We start from the raw sequence: 16,760 nt of genomic DNA, 5'->3' as shown, positions 1-16,760 counted from the left end.
GCAGCACGGGCAGAGGACTCAGATCCAGCCCTACCATGCCCAGACATACCTTGATCCTGAAGTTCCCTCAGCTCCACGCCTTGGAGCCGGATCTTCTCCCTCTCTCTCCTGGTCCTCTTGGAAAAGGACTGACAGATCTCACAATCTTCAGGGACATGGAATTATTATTATTATTAAGCTGTTTTGTAGCGCGCTCAATTACTGCCGGAGTATCCTGGCGCGGAAACGAAGGGAGACAGAGGAAACACACTCTGTGGACGTCTGATTTGGCCTTCTTCCTGGCACACTCAGGGCATCTGTCGAACAATGCAGGCATTTTCGACAGAAAAGGTGGCAAAAACTGGCAAAAAACCCCAGCAAATGGAAGGAGTAGGTAGACCTCGAGTGAAACACTCTAAACACTTGAGAAGTGTCAAAAAATTAGAATTAAACCCAAAAAGGGAGAGCTCAATGCTCCAGGGTCCTGCTAGCAGGAGCCGGAAAAAAAACAAAGTAAAAGGAGTTTGCTGTGCATCATGGGATACCGAGGGTCTCTGGAGAGTTCCTTAAAGGCACGGTATCCCTTTTCAAGACACATAATGGCAGCCTATGGGGGCTTGTCTGTCCATCCCTTCCTCTCTATCATTCCAAGGATTTTGTGATGGGGAAGTTTCTCTATGGGTGAAACTTAGCAGACTGTGTTTAATGTGATGTTGGTGGAATATCCTTTGCATTTCTAGTTGAAGTACTGGACCGTGTAGCCTTGCAGGTATAGGCTGCATTATTGTCTTTAATTTTCTCTTAAGTGTCTAAGCAGGACTGCACGGAGGACAATTTAAGAGATTTTGATTGCTCCGGGGTCCACGCACATGGGCGGTACTATTTACTAGATTATGACTATACACAGAGATCCCCTACTACAGAACTATGTTTTTTTCAGTGAATTTCAATGGTTTTTTAAATGCTAATTTCTAACTATAACATCCCTATTAAGTTCCCTTGAATCCTGAAGGTCCCTCGTGGCCAAGTAGCCCCCCAGATACATCCAGTAAGCGCCACAGAGCTGTGTTGCAGAGAGGTGTTCTGAGGCCACGCCCCTTTTTACACCAAGCTGCAAACGCGGCTTTTGGCGCACTGCTGCTCAGAGGACGAAGTCCACTTGTGTCCTCAGGACGCGAGAGGACCTCACTGCTCCACAAGCAGTGCACCAGAAGCTGCGTCTGCAGAGTGGTGTAAAAAGGGGCGTGGCCTCGGAACACCTCTCTGCAAAGCAGCTCTGTGGCGCTTACTGGAGTCACCTGGTGGGCTAGTTTGCCCCCAGGGACCCTCAGGATTGAAGAGGACTTAATTCCTCAATTAACAACGCACCAGGGGGCACGTTAGCACACGTGTTATGTCAGGCCCCGTCCCCACCCTGCACCACTGTGCAAACACACCCCCTGGCTCGTACGTTGGGGGATTAAGTCCCCTTGATTGGGGGATTTATTCCCCTGGAGTCCTGAGGATCCCTGGGGGCCAACTAGCCCACCAGGTACCTCCAGTAAGCGCCACAGAGCTGTTGCAAAAAGGGGCATGGCCTCTGAGCACCTCTCTGCAACCCAGCTCTGTATCGCTTACTGGAGGTACCGGGTGAGTTTGTTGACCCCCAGGGACACTCAGTATTCAAGGGGAATTAATTCCCCAACTTACAACACACCAGAGGGCGCATTTGCTGAGTGCTGCAGGGAAGGGGGAGGGGGCGGGGCCTCACCGTGATGCCGGCTTTAAACATTTTTTTAATTATTTTACAAGGGGGGCTGTGTGCCCCCCCCCTTCTACATTATTTGGGGCCCTGGGGACCCCATTCCTCAGGCCCGCTCTTTTTTTTACATTTAAAACAAAAAAAACTGAAAGGGCGCACGCGGCCCTCCTCTGGAGGCCAATTTCAGCCCTGGGGACCACATCCCCCGGGGCATGGCCACATTTTTATTTTTAAAGGAGGTGGGCTGCGTGGCCCCCCTCCTTAGGCCTCTATTGGCCCAAGGGACACCATCCCCCAGGGCTGTGCCTCTATTTTTTTTAATTTATAATGAAGGGGGGGCCACGTGATTCCCCTCCTGGGCGGGATTCTGGCCCCGGTGACCCCATCCCCCGGGTCCGGCCCTTTGACTTGGGGAAGCCCCAATGCCCCCACGGTCCCGCCAGCTCCCCGATTCCTGCAGGAGCCGGCATTGCTTTTGAGCAAGGGGAGCTGCAGACATTCAGCTCCCCTTGCTCAAAGCAATTTGCTCTGCTTTGCTTCATTGAAGCAAAGCAGAGTTTGCTATGACAGTGCGACTCCCACCCTGCCATAATAAACAGCAGTTGGGCACCCTGGGACACTGCAGGAGCCGTCCCTGGGTGGTGGCGGTCCCCAGGGCCGTTCAGGGCTCCTGGAGGGAGGCCACACAGCCCCCCCCCCTTCAGCCCCGGGGAGGTGGTGGTCCCCGGGGCTTAGGGGGACCCGCAAGGCAACCCCCTTCATTATTTAAAGAAGCCTCCGGTCCTTCGGCGATGTTGTCTTCCTCTCTGCTGGAGAATCCCAAATCTCGGAGCGATGGAGTTGCATGTTGTAGTTTGCTCTTCTTTGCCTCTCCCTTACTCTGAGGGTGTATGTACACTGCACAGGCGTTGCAGTCCTCGCTTCGATGGTCGAGCTGCAGGCAGAGATTGCAAACCGGGTGTTGGTCCTTTTGCGAGTACTTGCGCAGAATTTAAACGGATTTTAGCCCATCACCGCGCCCAGTGAGCCCCCTGTATGCGCATTCTCCGTAGAAGCGTCAAATTCTTCGATGTTCTCTCTTCTTTCGTCGACTTCGGTCATTACTTGTCCTCCGGTGTCTTCTCCGGTCATATTTTCAATGGTTTTTCGATTTTCCGTTGATTCTTATCCCCAAAGTTTTGGAGCTCCTTTACCCAAAGAATCTGAAGATGGCAACCAAAGGTGGGAGCTTCCGGAGGAAGCACGTCGACTTCACGAAGGACACCAAATGGTGGTATGTCGATGCCCACCTGGGCAACAAAAAACAAAAATGTACACTGCCTAATGATGTACCCGTTTATGCCAGCACTTCTTGTTTCAAGAAATGTTATAATATATTAAAAGATGTTTTATATAATGTAAAAAGTCAATTCTACAAAAAGGAAACTTTAAAAAAATCCCAAAGTCTGTCTCTTTAAAATGGCTCTTTGAACTGCATAACTAATTGGAAACTGGTATGAACTTTCCCCTTCTCAAGCAGATAAGTATCTCTGGGACAAAATTTGCGGTTTTCATGGTGTTTCGTAGCCTGTCAGGCATATACATTAAATTTCACCTTGTGACACTTTTGTATCTTTTTCTATGCTGTGTAATTTTGAAGCAAACTACCCTCTCACGTCTAACAAATAGCCATTGCGGTACGTATACAATGAAAAAGGCTCACGATCAGAGTAATCTTACAACACGAGATAAAAGAAGACCATTTCACGAAGAGGTTTAAATGCAGGTCTGGATACTCTAGTGCCGCCAGGGTATTTTAGGCTCTGAATGCTGTCCCTACCAAGAAATATGGCTTTAGAGAAAGCCCTAACAGCCAGGGCTTTAAGTGGGAAAAAAAACTGGGGGTGCTCTAAAAGGGGCATGGCTACTCTCTTAAAGGGGTGTGGCCTATCCGAGTAGGGGCGTGGTCTATCCGGGTAGGGGCGTGGTCTAAATCTAGATAACTAGCATTGTGTGCTTAAGAAAATCATGAAGTCGCATCCAGCAAAGGATAATGAAATAGGCAAAAAAGTATATTTATAAAGTATAAGCCATACAAATAACAAACACTTTAAAAAAACATGTAAAAATTATTTATATTACTTAGAAATCTATTGAAGGATTCCCCAAAACCCTTGAAGATATTCAGTGTGATTATTTTGCTGGGGTTTCTCACAACAATTTTCTTCAGCGGACCTTCTACCTTTTGCAAGCCAACTCTTCACATACAGCTTTGCGTCAAATGTTTCAAATAGAGGACCATTGAGTTTTACCCATAGGCATGAAGAAATGGTCTCTACAAGAAGAGAGGCCCTTGTTGGACAAGCAATTAAGTTCATTGCGCTGAAACCTCTCTCGCAATCCGCATTACTTGCTGGCAGGGTTTCCATGCAAACTACTAACTTTTTTAATGCTTCAGGGGTTTTCTTTCCACCAAAATCTTTGAAAAGTCTAAAAGCTTGGATAGTATCTCTTGCTGGCAGCTGAAACTCTGAACACAGTTTCTGGATATCTGTTTCCCCTTAAAGAATACATTCATCACCAGAAGGCAAGTTGCTTGCATCTAGCACACTGAAGCTGGCTATAAGTTCTTTCTCAGAATCCGGGGCACATCGTTTATTTATATTTACAGACAGGCTTTGGTAAAACTGATTTTGATTAAGGGCAACAGAGTTGCTTCTACCATGGGAAAGAGGAACATTCTTGAATTTGCCCTCGTCCACTGCTCTCCGAGCCGCAGAAGCAAACTCCCCTGGGGAGTCCTTCATTGCTATAAATATGCGTACTTGACTAACCAAAAGTCTGTGGGCATTAACAATTGTAATATCCCTCTTCTGTAAGGAGAGTGATAAGTCTTTGAGCTCTTGAAGTGCATCACACATTACCCCCAAATCTCTGATAAAAGAAGAGGATGTAAGCTTCTTCAAGAGACCTTCATACTTACTCCGGTCTCTTATGGGTCTGGATGGGTCTTTAGAAGCATTCTCAAAATGTTTGCACAAGGCAGGGAAGCAGTTCCAAACAGCTTTCACAGATCTGTAACTGGATGCTACCCATCTAGTATCAAGCATTTTCCCTATCTTCTGAAGCTGTACACATAGCTCGCTGGCGGCAAGATTTAGCTCTCTCTGGTTTTTGGGTGACATGCTGTATGTGGCATACAATGAGTCCATGAAAATCTTGAAGTGATTGACCCCGGCATCCTCATCAACTGTATCTGCCACAGCAAGTTCTAGTCTGTGAGCCAAACAGTGCCATGTCAGTACAAGATTTGGAAATTCTGATTTCAACAATGCTACTACTCCTCCTTTTTTTCCAAACATAACTGCTGCTCCATCAGTACATACCGCAATCAAGATATCATGAAGCAGACTTTTTGTGAGTCCAACTTTTTCAAAGTAGTTTAGGAGAGCGGTCTTTACGCCAATAGCATTAGTTTTTGCCAGCTCCAGGAGGCCGAAATAGATGGTCACTGGGGTACTTTCATTTCCAAAAATGCCACGGAGGTAGATGATCAAGGTAGAAGCATTGCTAATAGAAGTGCTCTCATCAATTAATACTGTGATCTTTGGTTTGTGTTGTCTGATATAACAGACCAATCTTTGTTGCATTTCCAATGCAATGTGTTTTATTATTTCAGTTGCAGTCACATTGCTGTGCAAAACACGTCCCATTGCGCTGCCATTCTTTGCCTGAAGGAGAATTAGATCAGGGTGGTCAGTGAAAGGGCGATCTTTTTTTGCCAAGTAGTAGGCAGTGTCAAATACCCTGCATGTGCTCTCCATATGTTTTGCATTACATTCGTGTACTGCCACCACCAATGTATTTTTCTGCTGAGCTGTAAGAATGTCCTCAGCTGCCAAGTGACCAGCGCTCGCCTTATGCTCCATAATCTTCTTCCTGAGCTGTTTCTGCCTGAAAGCTTTTCCGTCACCGGAAGGACCAACCTCGCCATCTGCCCACACTTTACTTACGCGCATGCCTTGGGTGTTATTGTGCACTGAAAGACCTGTTGATTTAGCCCGTTTACAGGAAGAACATCCAATATTGCCTGACTTAAGATACAACCATTTATATTCCTCCTGAAAGTAATACCACTGTTTAGTGTTCCAGCAGTCAGGGAGTTTGACAGTTTCTTTCTCTGGCACACGTTGAAGTTTTTCTAATGGTGGACTGTCCGTGTCAGGCTCTTGCTGGGTTTTACTAGCTTCATCACTAGTTGGTTGCACTGGACAAGACTCCCCTGTAACACGCTGGCGCTTCAGTGACGGTAGGAAGTCAATCATTGAAGACTGCATAGACTTGCGCTTCAGAGCAGAAGCAGATAAGCTACTAGTAGCCATGGTAAATGTAGAACTTCCTTCTTGGAGGCTGGACTGGTATATCTGAAAAAGAAAAGAAAATCTTGCTCTGCTGGTTTCCTCTGCTGATTTTGGTTTCCAGGTGATAAGGCCTTCCTTCACGAAAATAGAATATTGAGCCTCTTATCTGCAACAAAAATTGAATAGTTTACGCCAGTGATCAACAATGTTTAATTGAAGTGCCATTTGGCAGGCAGATGTTACTCTTCATTTTGTGCTGTTCCTGAAAGTATCTCTCATTGTGCAGTGAAGTTGTAAGGTTTTCCTGATCTGGAGATCCCAAAATACGTCTTCCCCGGGTCTCCAAAAGTCCTTAAGATGGCACTGGTTCATCTGTATGTACTGTACTCCAGTCTACTTACTCCTTCCTGATTTGCATACACTGGACTTGTTCGCTGCCTCACACATGGATGCCGGTACACACTGCCTGCACAGTCCTCTCACACACATACTCCCTGCTAAGGCCAGATGTATAGTATTTTGATTTATGTCACACTTACTACCCCTGATGAGGCGTTGCATCGCTTTTTCGGCGAGTAGCATGCTACTACGAAATCCATAAAGGATTAGTGGCAAATTAGTATAGTGAAATATGAAAGTAATTTGAGTGGTGGATGTGTTAGTCATTTGGATTGAGAGGGAAAAGGTATACATTTATATAGCACTTGCTACCCCCAAGGTGTTGAATTGCTTTTTCGGCGAGTAGCACCCTACCCCAGAACACAAACAATACTAAACCCACAGAACAAACCCACAAAGCAGGAATAGACTACTGCATCACTGCATGGAATAAATATCCTGAGGCACTGCCATCATACTGCGTCACTGCATGGAATAAAGAGTACCCATAGGCACTGCTCTCTTCCTACCTCACTGCACAATATAAAGAACACTCCTAGGTATTGCCATCCTTGTAAATTTGTATATCACTGCACAGTATAATTAATATCCTGAGGCACTGACATCAATCTGCCACATTGCATCCACCACAGCTCTCTGGATAGGATTAACTCTACCACCTCAGAACCTAAAGATGTGTCTCAGATGGTGTGCAGCCAGAACACCTTGGAAGGAGATGTCGCTTGAAGCAACATCAGCAAATCCATTCCTTTCTTCAGCTATGATGGTGGAACGCTGCTGTGGGCAGGAGTCTGAACCAGAACAAAATGCCTTAACCAGGCCAGGCTCTCAAGAACACTCCAGCAGAAAGTGTAGTGAATGGACATTTCATATTTCTTACAAAATAGAAAAAGTTTCAGTTGTGAAAACAGTGGTACACATTTTAATATCTTACCAACTCGAAGCTGAAGGATTTACGGAAATTTCTGCAACAGTCTTTTTCAGAGGGGCATGTTCACTACACGATAGTCATCGGACCTTACTCTGAATCATGGAAAGCCTTTGAGGCGCTAACTAGCAAGCCTACCAGCTCTACAAAAGAGAACATAATTTGTGGCAGCACTCTAACGTTTGGTGGTTTGATGGTTAAAGGATATAGGAAAGATCAACCATATATGGCAAGATATGGGGAGAAATCTCTCCCTACTTTTCACAGGACAGGTTACTTGCCCTTGATCCCCAGAGTACACAAAGCACTTGAAGGTCACAGGCACACATGGCTATCCAACAAGCATGGCTCTTCAGACAGGCAGACACCTCACCATGCCAATGGCAGACTGGAAAGCAAAAATGTCCTAATTACCATCTGGGTTGCCAGGAATGGGCGCGCGGGAAGGTGCGCCATTAAATGTAAGCATTAAGAAATCTTTGGGAAATATACAGTGGATCTCTGGCTCAACATAAACCTTGATTTAAGTTCTGAGTTTTGCTGAAGTTTGTACAATGCTAAAACCCCCTTTTACTGCCAGACATGGCTCAGAGAGGACATCAAATTCGAAAAACTACAGGGCAATCCGACTGCTATCTGTGCCCTCTCAGCAAAATAACAATGATGGATGCGCATGGCCTTCAGCTCTCCAACTGCCTGGGAGCTGCCCTCTTGATAAACTGAGCAGGATGTATGGCCCTGTTAGGGTGAACTGCTGCTCACAGGATTTTTTTTTAAATTAATTCATAAAGTTTTAAATAGCACAAACTTGATCCCGAAGGATACCAGAGCGCTTTACAATTTGAGGCAAAGGTAACAAATCAGAACATTACTTAGTTCTCCAGTACAGACGCAAGCCCTCCCCACCCCTCCAGCACAGACATAGGCCCTTGCCACCTCTCCAGCACAGATACAGGCCCTCACCACCTCTACAGCACAGACATAGGCCCTCCCCACCTCTACAGCACAGATACAGGCCCTCACCACCTCTACAGCACAGATACAGGCCCTCACCACCTCTACAGCACAGATACAGGCCCTCACCACCTCTACAGCACAGATACAAGCCTTCACCACCTCTCCAGTACAGACACAGGCCCTCACCACCCCCCCAGCACAGACACAGGCCCTCCCTCCCCTCTCCTATACATACCCAGGCCCTCACCAATTCTACAGCACAGACACAGGCCCCCATCCCCCCTCCCGCACATATCCAGGCTCCCACCACCTCTCCAGCACATATGCAGGCCCCCACCACCTCTACAGCACATATGCAGGCCCCCACCACCTCTACAGCACAGATGCAGGTACCCACCACCTCTACAGCACATATGCAGGCCCCCACCACCTCTACAGCACATATCCAGGCCCCCACCACCTCTACAGCACTGATACAGGCCCCCACCACCTCTAAAGCACAGATACAGGTCCCCACCACCCCTCCAGCACAGACACAGGCCCTCCCCACCACAGACACCGGCCATCCCCACCCCTCCAGCCCAGATGCAGGCCCCAACCACCTGTACAGTCCCTTTAATCCCCCCACCCCGTGACTTTCTCCCAACTAAAACTGTACAGTTTTTCGACGTACCCTTTGGATAATATACATCTCAGAGTCAAAGATAAGCATCAAGTAACTAAAAGTGACAAAATAATTCGTTGCAGAGTACAGTCCCTTGCCAGGAGGCACTTGGCTGTCAATAACAAAACACGCATAAAAAACAAAGTGCAAGTTTGTGACTAGAATCTACACGTTATGTAAGCTGAAACAAAAAAACGATTATAATCAAACTGTGGGGATAACCCACTGCACTTACCGATCAAGGATGGGGCTTCACAGGTGAAAAATGCTGAAACGAATTTCCCCGACCTCTCCAGTTCTAAACACGGCGCAAATTCATAAAGTGAAGGTCGGGTAGGTCGTGCTGGAGCAGGCTGGCTGGGGGCCTCTGCCTCTTCAGTTTTTTATCATCGACGACGTTGCTCCTGCGATGGTAAAGGTCCCGCGCTGGCACCACCACGACGTTGCTCCTGCGATGGTGAAAGTCCCGCGCTGGCACCACCACGACGTTGCTCCTGCGATGGTGAAAGTCCCGCGCTGGCACCACCACAACGTTGCTTCTGTGCTGGAAAGAGAGGAGAGAAGGGAAATCCTGAGAGAAAATGGCTCTCTTAAAGGATTTCCCTTCCTCCAACAAAGCTCACCTGGCATGACGTCATGCCGTCATGCCGTGGACGTCATGCCGTGACTGCTACTGAGTGAGGAAACTGAGCTCTCACTGCAGTAGTGCAAAATGTCCAACAGGTTTCCTAAACAAGCAGCAACCGCCAGGGCTTTAAGTGGGCAGAGGCAGAGTCTGAGCACCGGCAGTTTTTTTTGGGGCCCTCGAAACGGGTCTGAAAAAAAAAAATAAAGAACGGACTACCTTTGCCAGCCGGGAAAATAGAGCCCGATAGAGACCCGTTTCGAGGGCCCCAAAAAAAAACTGCCGGTGCTCAGACCCGGACCGACCCGGCCCACTTAAAGCCCTGCTAACAGCCACAATTGCTGCAGGTGTAGATGGCACATCCCATGCTAAAATTCTCGTCAAACTGGCTATCTTTTATCTGCCTTTATATCCCAGAGCTCTGAAACACAAGGAAATGAGGGCCAGATGTACGTACGTTCACATTTGTGAGTCGCAAATTCGGTCAAATTGTGACTCGCAATTTGTGACTTGCAAAAGTGAATGTACAACTGCGTCTTAGACACTGTTTTCCAATCCCAATGGGGTCGCAAGTTGCATGCCTCGTTAATATTCATGAAGCAGTCGCAATTTGCGACCCCATTGGGAATGGCTCGCACTCACAAGGATGGTGGCCTGCTGGGATCAGCAGACCACCATGTCTGTGACTGCTTTTTTAAATGCATCTTGGTTTCCTTACAGATAAACGGGTTGCATTTAAAAGGATAGCGACTCGCAAAAGCGCCTGGATGCCCATGGATAGGTGTGTGCCCATGTGCAGGTGTGCGCTTTATAAATGCTCAAATCAAAATCAATATAGTTTTTACAAGATCTTGAACAATTTTGCGGTCGCAAACGGGCCGATTTTCCGTTTTCGACCGCAAAAAACGGATATACATCTGCCCCTGAATCCGAGTTTAAACTGCTTGGAACGGATAACCTGGTTGGATAATTAATGTTACAGGCAAGTAACTTTATGTACTCTCCGCACAGCGACAAGGCAAACGTGAGAACTAGTATCTGATCTATGGGCCAAAGCCTGAAATAAACATCGACGGCCTGACATACGAGCATTACTTTTTGAAGAGCATTTTGCTGTATGTGGTTTCCGAAAACTTTAGCTCTACGTAGTAAACCCGTGACAAAATCCGATAGACATCACTTTGTCTTTAAACATTATTAAAGTAATATCTGCATCATGTCCTTAGAAGTAACAATTATAAACTAGTGCTTGGTGTAGGTAGTTAATCACGAACAACACACTTAAAGTACTTAAACTGTAAGTTCACTTTAAAATCTAATTATCACCATTTCGAAATGTGCACAAGTTCTAAAATGATCACGGTCTTGAAAGAAATTGATTATCCATCTGTAGACCTTTTTTAGAAGGATAATTGAATAGAGTAAAAAAGGCAATGCTTGCAGATCATTTTACTAGCATCCCTTTGTTGAATACCAGAACGTCATTCATTTGTTTGCTAAGTAACCTTAAATGGGCTACATCGTAACCTAAAAAAACTCACAATAAATGCATTGAGAATATTCTTAGGTTATGAAACACTAAAAGAAATAATGATAATCTAGTATTAGTGGACTCTCCATAACTAGAGCTTAAAAACGCCAAACCACTCGTAGAGTGGTATAAACAGTTTTTCCATAATAAACACTATCCACCTCATAAAGGCCTTCAGCCATACTATAATGGAATACCAAAGTTGACTAAATGAATAGAAACACCTAAAATATTCTTATCACAACCTAGTACAGAACAAGTAAACCTAGACACCACCACAAACTCTACATTTCATCGCACTACAGTATAAAAACTCCAGGACTGGCAACTTCTTCCCCAAAGCTACCAAATGCTGCTCCCAAGAAATGAATAAACCCCAGGGATACTGCAAATCAGTAGGGTGTGACAAACCACTGTAGATAGAGCACTAAATATTCATGTAAAATTCTAAGGAGGATTTTAATTCTCAAACAGTCATTCTAGATCAACCGCCTGAAGGGACCACTTAGGATTTACTGTAAATAAAGCTGTATGAAGGTACTTGTCAATACCTGGCTTCAGCCTTTCATGCCGTGTGGAAGTTGTGTCCTATCTGCTGGAGAATTTAGCGCCACTGGAGATGTAGACAACCGTTACCATACACAGTGGTGGCAGAAGGGGAAACAGCCTTTACAATGCAAGCTAAGCCACTCATGCCGTTTCCCTTGAAGGGGAACCACACTTGCTTAACCACTTATATGCATTTACCACGCATATGAGTGGTTAAGGCCGAGCGTGGTCTAGACACATGGATGGGCAGGGAGAGGAAGGCTCGGGAGACATGGACATGGTCTGGTAACTGGGGTCGGGTTTTGGGGCAGTGGGGGTAGTTTTTAGGAGTGGGATTAGTTTGTAGGGATCGGGGTGGTTGGGGTTGTTTTCAGGGCTCTGGGCAATAGGTGTTGTTTTAGTGCTCGACCGGTCGTGGTTGTTTTTAGGGCTCGGTTTGATTTTTAGAGTTCGTGGGTTGGGGTTGTTTTTAGGGCTTAGGGTGGGGGCTATGGTGTGCTCTTTATCACACATATCCCTATACCAGTCATGACTTTACCACAAAATTGTGTGGTAAAGGCACGCATTGTAAAGAAATGCACTGTTAAGATGAATTTGTTGCTCGGGCATTGTAGAGGCACGCATGGTTTAGCCATGCGTACCTCTGTCTACAACCTGGCAGAAGGACCCCCCTCCCACTCCCTGCAAACACCTGGAAGACAGAAGGTCATGTAGGTTTAAATTCAACAAGGTGTCAAGAACGAACAATGGGTCACTGAAAACTTAATGAAGGTTATCCTTTTAAAAATTGGCAGCTGACTATTTTTAAAACAAATTTTGCACAGCACTGGTTTACACAACTCGTTCCCAACAAGCAAACACATTTACTTATTTAAAAATGTTAGCTTACCATTTTAGATGCAACACATTCAGACGAATCACTACATTTCAATTCCTTCACCGCTCCAAGACTTCCCATTTGTGGCGCCGGGTTTCCACTGCATTCATTCTTTACAACTTCCACTTGTTTCAGTGTCATAATGATTGGCTTTGGAGGCAGTTTTGGTTTCTCCGTTTTGCTTTCGGTTACTTTCAAGCTCTGAACACATGCTGAACCAGCAGCAGAAGCAGGGGCGCATGCTGAATTGGGAGAGCTGGCGCGTTCACCATTACCACGATTTGGTTTCAAAGCAGTGGCTGTTCTTGGCGCCTTACTCAATAAATGTTTGGAAAAGACTGCTAAGTGCACATCTTGGCTAGATGAGGGCTGCTTATTAAGTGCTTGCTGCTGGGGCTTAGCCATGGCTAGTTCGGATTTTGAGTCTTGATCTACAGCAGGTCTCTTCCCCAGCCTTGTACTACAAGAGGGGTCCCTAGGCGATGTAACTGGGGACGATGCAGCAGACAGTGATGAAGGGGATCTTGGAGAAATTTTTGATGCAACAACGTCTTTAGAAAGCAGTATAGGCCTAGTCATTACTTTTGGCTTAACATTCTTGAAATTAGGCTTAGGAAAAGTAATGATGTCCGTTTTTTTAGTCTTGTTGGTAGGAGTCACAAAGAAATTTTTAGATTTTGATGCACCGTTTCCATGACCTGGTTTATTACTCTCTGTAAAAGTTTCCGTCATTTCTTCCACTCCAGAAATGAAAAATGGCGTATTTTTTGATTCTGGTCTGGGAGTCGACGTACAGGCTCCTGCTGAGCTGGGACTGCCAACCAAAAAAGTATCATCAGGATTATGGGTAGAAGATACTAATCGTGTACCAGGGGTACCACTCTGTACAGATTCAGGTGCTGTACACTTACTTTTGCTTTCTACAACAAGCTGTTCCTTTTTTGATGCTTCTAGACTTAAAGGGGTTTCATTCTTGGGGACATCACATTCCATGTGGTGATCGTCATTTTTGTCTGGCGCACCACACTGAGCAAGTGCAAAGCCCCAGTGCCGGTCGTCTGCTAATCTTGTGGTTTGCATTGGTCTTTTGGTTTCAGCACTTGGAGGTGGAACGTCTATGCACTCCATATCTTCTGTAAAACAATTGCTTGCACCTTGGTTAATACATGGTAGTTCCATTAACGGCATCGGTAATGCTGCACACGCATCGCTTGATTCATTTGGGGCCTCAGAAGATTCCAAAACAGATGTGCTTTGAGGTTTTTCAGTGCAACTTGAAATAAAACTATCGGTTCTCATATGCATTTCATCATAAAATACAGAAGGAAAACTGGGTAAACTCGAGGAGAAACTATCCTCATTAATGACCAGCATTGGTTCTGGGGTTTCAGAGTCAGGCGGCTTCCACACAAGAGTTCTATCCACTTCCATATGGATGCAGCCAGCCTCTTCACGTTCAATGTCTTTGCATTCAAAGGGGAGGCCAAACGTGTGCTTGTCAAAGGCTTGAACATTCAAAGTTTGGACATAAGGCACAGATTCAATAACACTTTCAGGTGAAATATTTGGAAGACTGGTGGTATCTCCCAGGCACACTGGTCCCTTTAAGTTGGATCGTGAAGTATTCGTGCATGTCGGAGTACTTGAAGAAGCTGTGCATGGTGAGCCAATTTTCTCCGAAAGAACTTTCTTACATGGGTCGTCAATCGTTTCCTCCAGCTCAATGGACCCAGCATAGGTACGATGAATACCTTCAGTGTCACCTTCATTCTCAGAACCCAGGTTAGGGTCCAGCCCTGCTGTACTCTCAGAGTCTACATTCTCATTTACTCCAGCGCCAAAATGTACCCTGGAAGGTCCCCTTGTGCTATAGGTTACTTTATTTGCATTTTTATCAGCCAGAAAAGAAGTCAACTGCAATCCATAACTTCCTTTGACTTCTGAATTTTCAACGCTCATCTTGATGGTTCCTTTGTCGCTGGTGAGTGTGCCATTACATTATAACTTCAAGTGAATTTACAACAAGTACATTTTTCATCTTTCAAATGCAGGACAAATAAAAATTCCACAAAATACACAGGATTCATTACAATCATGCTCCATGTCTTGCGTCTGTATTCCTCGCAAACTGCATCCACTGTCAGAAAACACAATCCAAATAGTGCAGTGTGAAATCCTAGAAAAAGGGAGCAAAAAAAAAAAGATAAATAAAATTGATATCTGTACACTTTAGGGAATTCAAACTTCATAAATTTACAGATTTCAATTTCCCCTTACAACTGCATAGCACGCAAATCATTGCTCTGACGGTAATCCCTCTAGTTCTTGTATATCCTGTTTGTGTCGACAGGTGGGTAAAATACTGCGGACTACACCTCAGGCCACTGCTCTGTGGCTGTATAGTCAGCCCAATCCTTGCTGCTGCTTCTACATTATTTATATCCGGATTGTGTGGAGGGAAGTTGCAAATCATATCAGGCTGCAGATGAGGAGCCCAAGTATGAGCCAGAAAAGCCTGGTTGAGATTTGAAAGACCTTATATCATGTTGTGCTGATCTCATGACACAAGTAATGCTCATTGTGTTACTGAAAATGCTCAATTTTCAGTTGGGTGTGTAGAACAATGGTAAATAGAGGGTGTATAGCAAACATGAGGGCATGCATAGTGTGAATTACTGTGCTGGCTAAAGTGGTGTGAAGCATGATTTTGCAGACATGCAGTATATGACCCAGCACCCTCAACCACCGATGTTAACTCGCTGTGGGGTTGACGGGGTGCAGCTTTTGGTACCACAGACTGTATCTACGTGAGTGTGAGACTGACCAATGCAGTTACGAACATAAGCATGTGCTGTGGATGTGTGCATGCACATGTATTATGGGAATGTGCAACTGTTGAAGGGTGTACACGTGTGTCACCCTACTGTAATATATTGGCAATAACATTTTACTTTCTAAAACTGCACTTTCGTAAGAGGCAATGCTCAACATTTCTCAAACAATAAGGGATCATTAGGCATTCATTAAATAACCAACGAGTGGTTTTGATCAATCGTCAGCTTAAAATCTTTTCAAAGTACAATTGTGAGCTCGGTTTATGCCTACAGGAGTATAGTGCAATAAGGACTGGTCAGAATTACAAGTGACTTCCATAACTGGGTTTGAAAGAGAAATAGTATGGAATGCCCGGACCGGCTGCAGTTGCAAATGAGAAAAGGCAGCAACTAAGAATCGCACCGCTCTCTCAAGCCCCAAAGCTCGCTTTTAGGTTTTCAAGTACAACCACCACCAGATGTTTAATGCCTTCTTGCAGCTCAGGTCTAAAACGGGAGTTAAGACATCGAAGAGCAAGTTACTTACCTTCAGTAACTCCAGGTTCCTCACCTTGTCAATACCCAGAGGCTCCAGATTGGATAGTTGAGCTTTTTTCCATCATTGCCCCCACATGCCAAAAGGTGGCATGATGCAGCACCAAATCAGCTTCATCCAGCCCCGGAAGTGACATGAGCAGCAAATATAAGCACCACCCATGTACTCCGACGTCAGTTTATTTCTCGACTCTGCCACGCCATCGGACTCAAGGGCCCAATAGTTAAACAATGTGACAGTGTGCAGAACTCTAGACTATCACCTTTTTATAGTTGGGGGGAAAAAACCAGACCATTCCACAGAACGGGGAGATGGGAGGCAAGTGAGGAATCTGCTGTTAGATACAGTATCCACCAGAAAGAGTGTTACCAAAGGTAAGTAACTTGTTCTTCTGATGGATACTTCTGACTGCAGATTAGGCACCTTGTGAACAGATACCATGCAGCTCCTCACAAGGTGGGGAATTTTTGGATTGCTGTAAAACAAAAAGTCCTGCAGTGCCAAAAGGGCAGGCAAAGTGTCCTTCCGGCCGGACTAGTCTATCAAGGAAGTAGTGCTCCATTAACATAAGAGTTGACGCGCATGTTGCGACCAGTCAAATGATCATGTACTCCGCTTGCCAAAGCAGCGGTAGCAGCCTTGATTCTATGCGAATTAGCCCTCAAATGAGCAGAGGCATGCGCCGCTGCTGCTGGTACAGCATGTATTCAGAGTTTGAAAGTAACAGAAAGCAAAATGGAGAAAACAAAACTGCCTCCAAAGCTAAACAGTATGACATTGAAACACTAAAAAAATGAAAAA

The 16,760-nt window shown here is 45.5% G+C and overlaps 2 protein-coding genes across 5 annotated transcripts in view; both read right to left on the bottom strand.

Moving 5' to 3' along the window:
* The window catches only part of MTUS1 (microtubule associated scaffold protein 1), a 972,936-nt gene that overhangs the window by 682,774 nt on the left and 273,402 nt on the right, over positions 1 to 16,760 (bottom strand). For all 4 annotated transcript variants that reach the window (XM_078678114.1, XM_078678116.1, XM_078678113.1 and 1 more), the window contains exon 2: positions 12,603 to 14,766. In XM_078678114.1, coding sequence (XP_078534240.1) covers positions 12,603 to 14,549 — 1,947 coding nt within the window. In that variant the 5' untranslated portion in view covers positions 14,550 to 14,766. The remainder of the gene's footprint in view (positions 1 to 12,602; positions 14,767 to 16,760) is intronic.
* On the bottom strand, positions 3,850 to 6,081 carry LOC144821939 (E3 SUMO-protein ligase KIAA1586-like). Its single transcript, XM_078679087.1, is given in 1 exon segment — positions 3,850 to 6,081. A coding segment is annotated over 1 exon segment (2,232 nt).

The sequence above is a fragment of the Lissotriton helveticus genome, chromosome 2_2 (assembly GCF_964261635.1).
Source record: "Lissotriton helveticus chromosome 2_2, aLisHel1.1, whole genome shotgun sequence".
In the NCBI taxonomy this organism is placed as follows: Eukaryota; Metazoa; Chordata; class Amphibia; order Caudata; family Salamandridae; genus Lissotriton; species Lissotriton helveticus.
The sequence above is the reverse complement of the archived record's forward strand: the minus strand, read 5'-3'. Positions and strand labels throughout refer to the sequence as shown.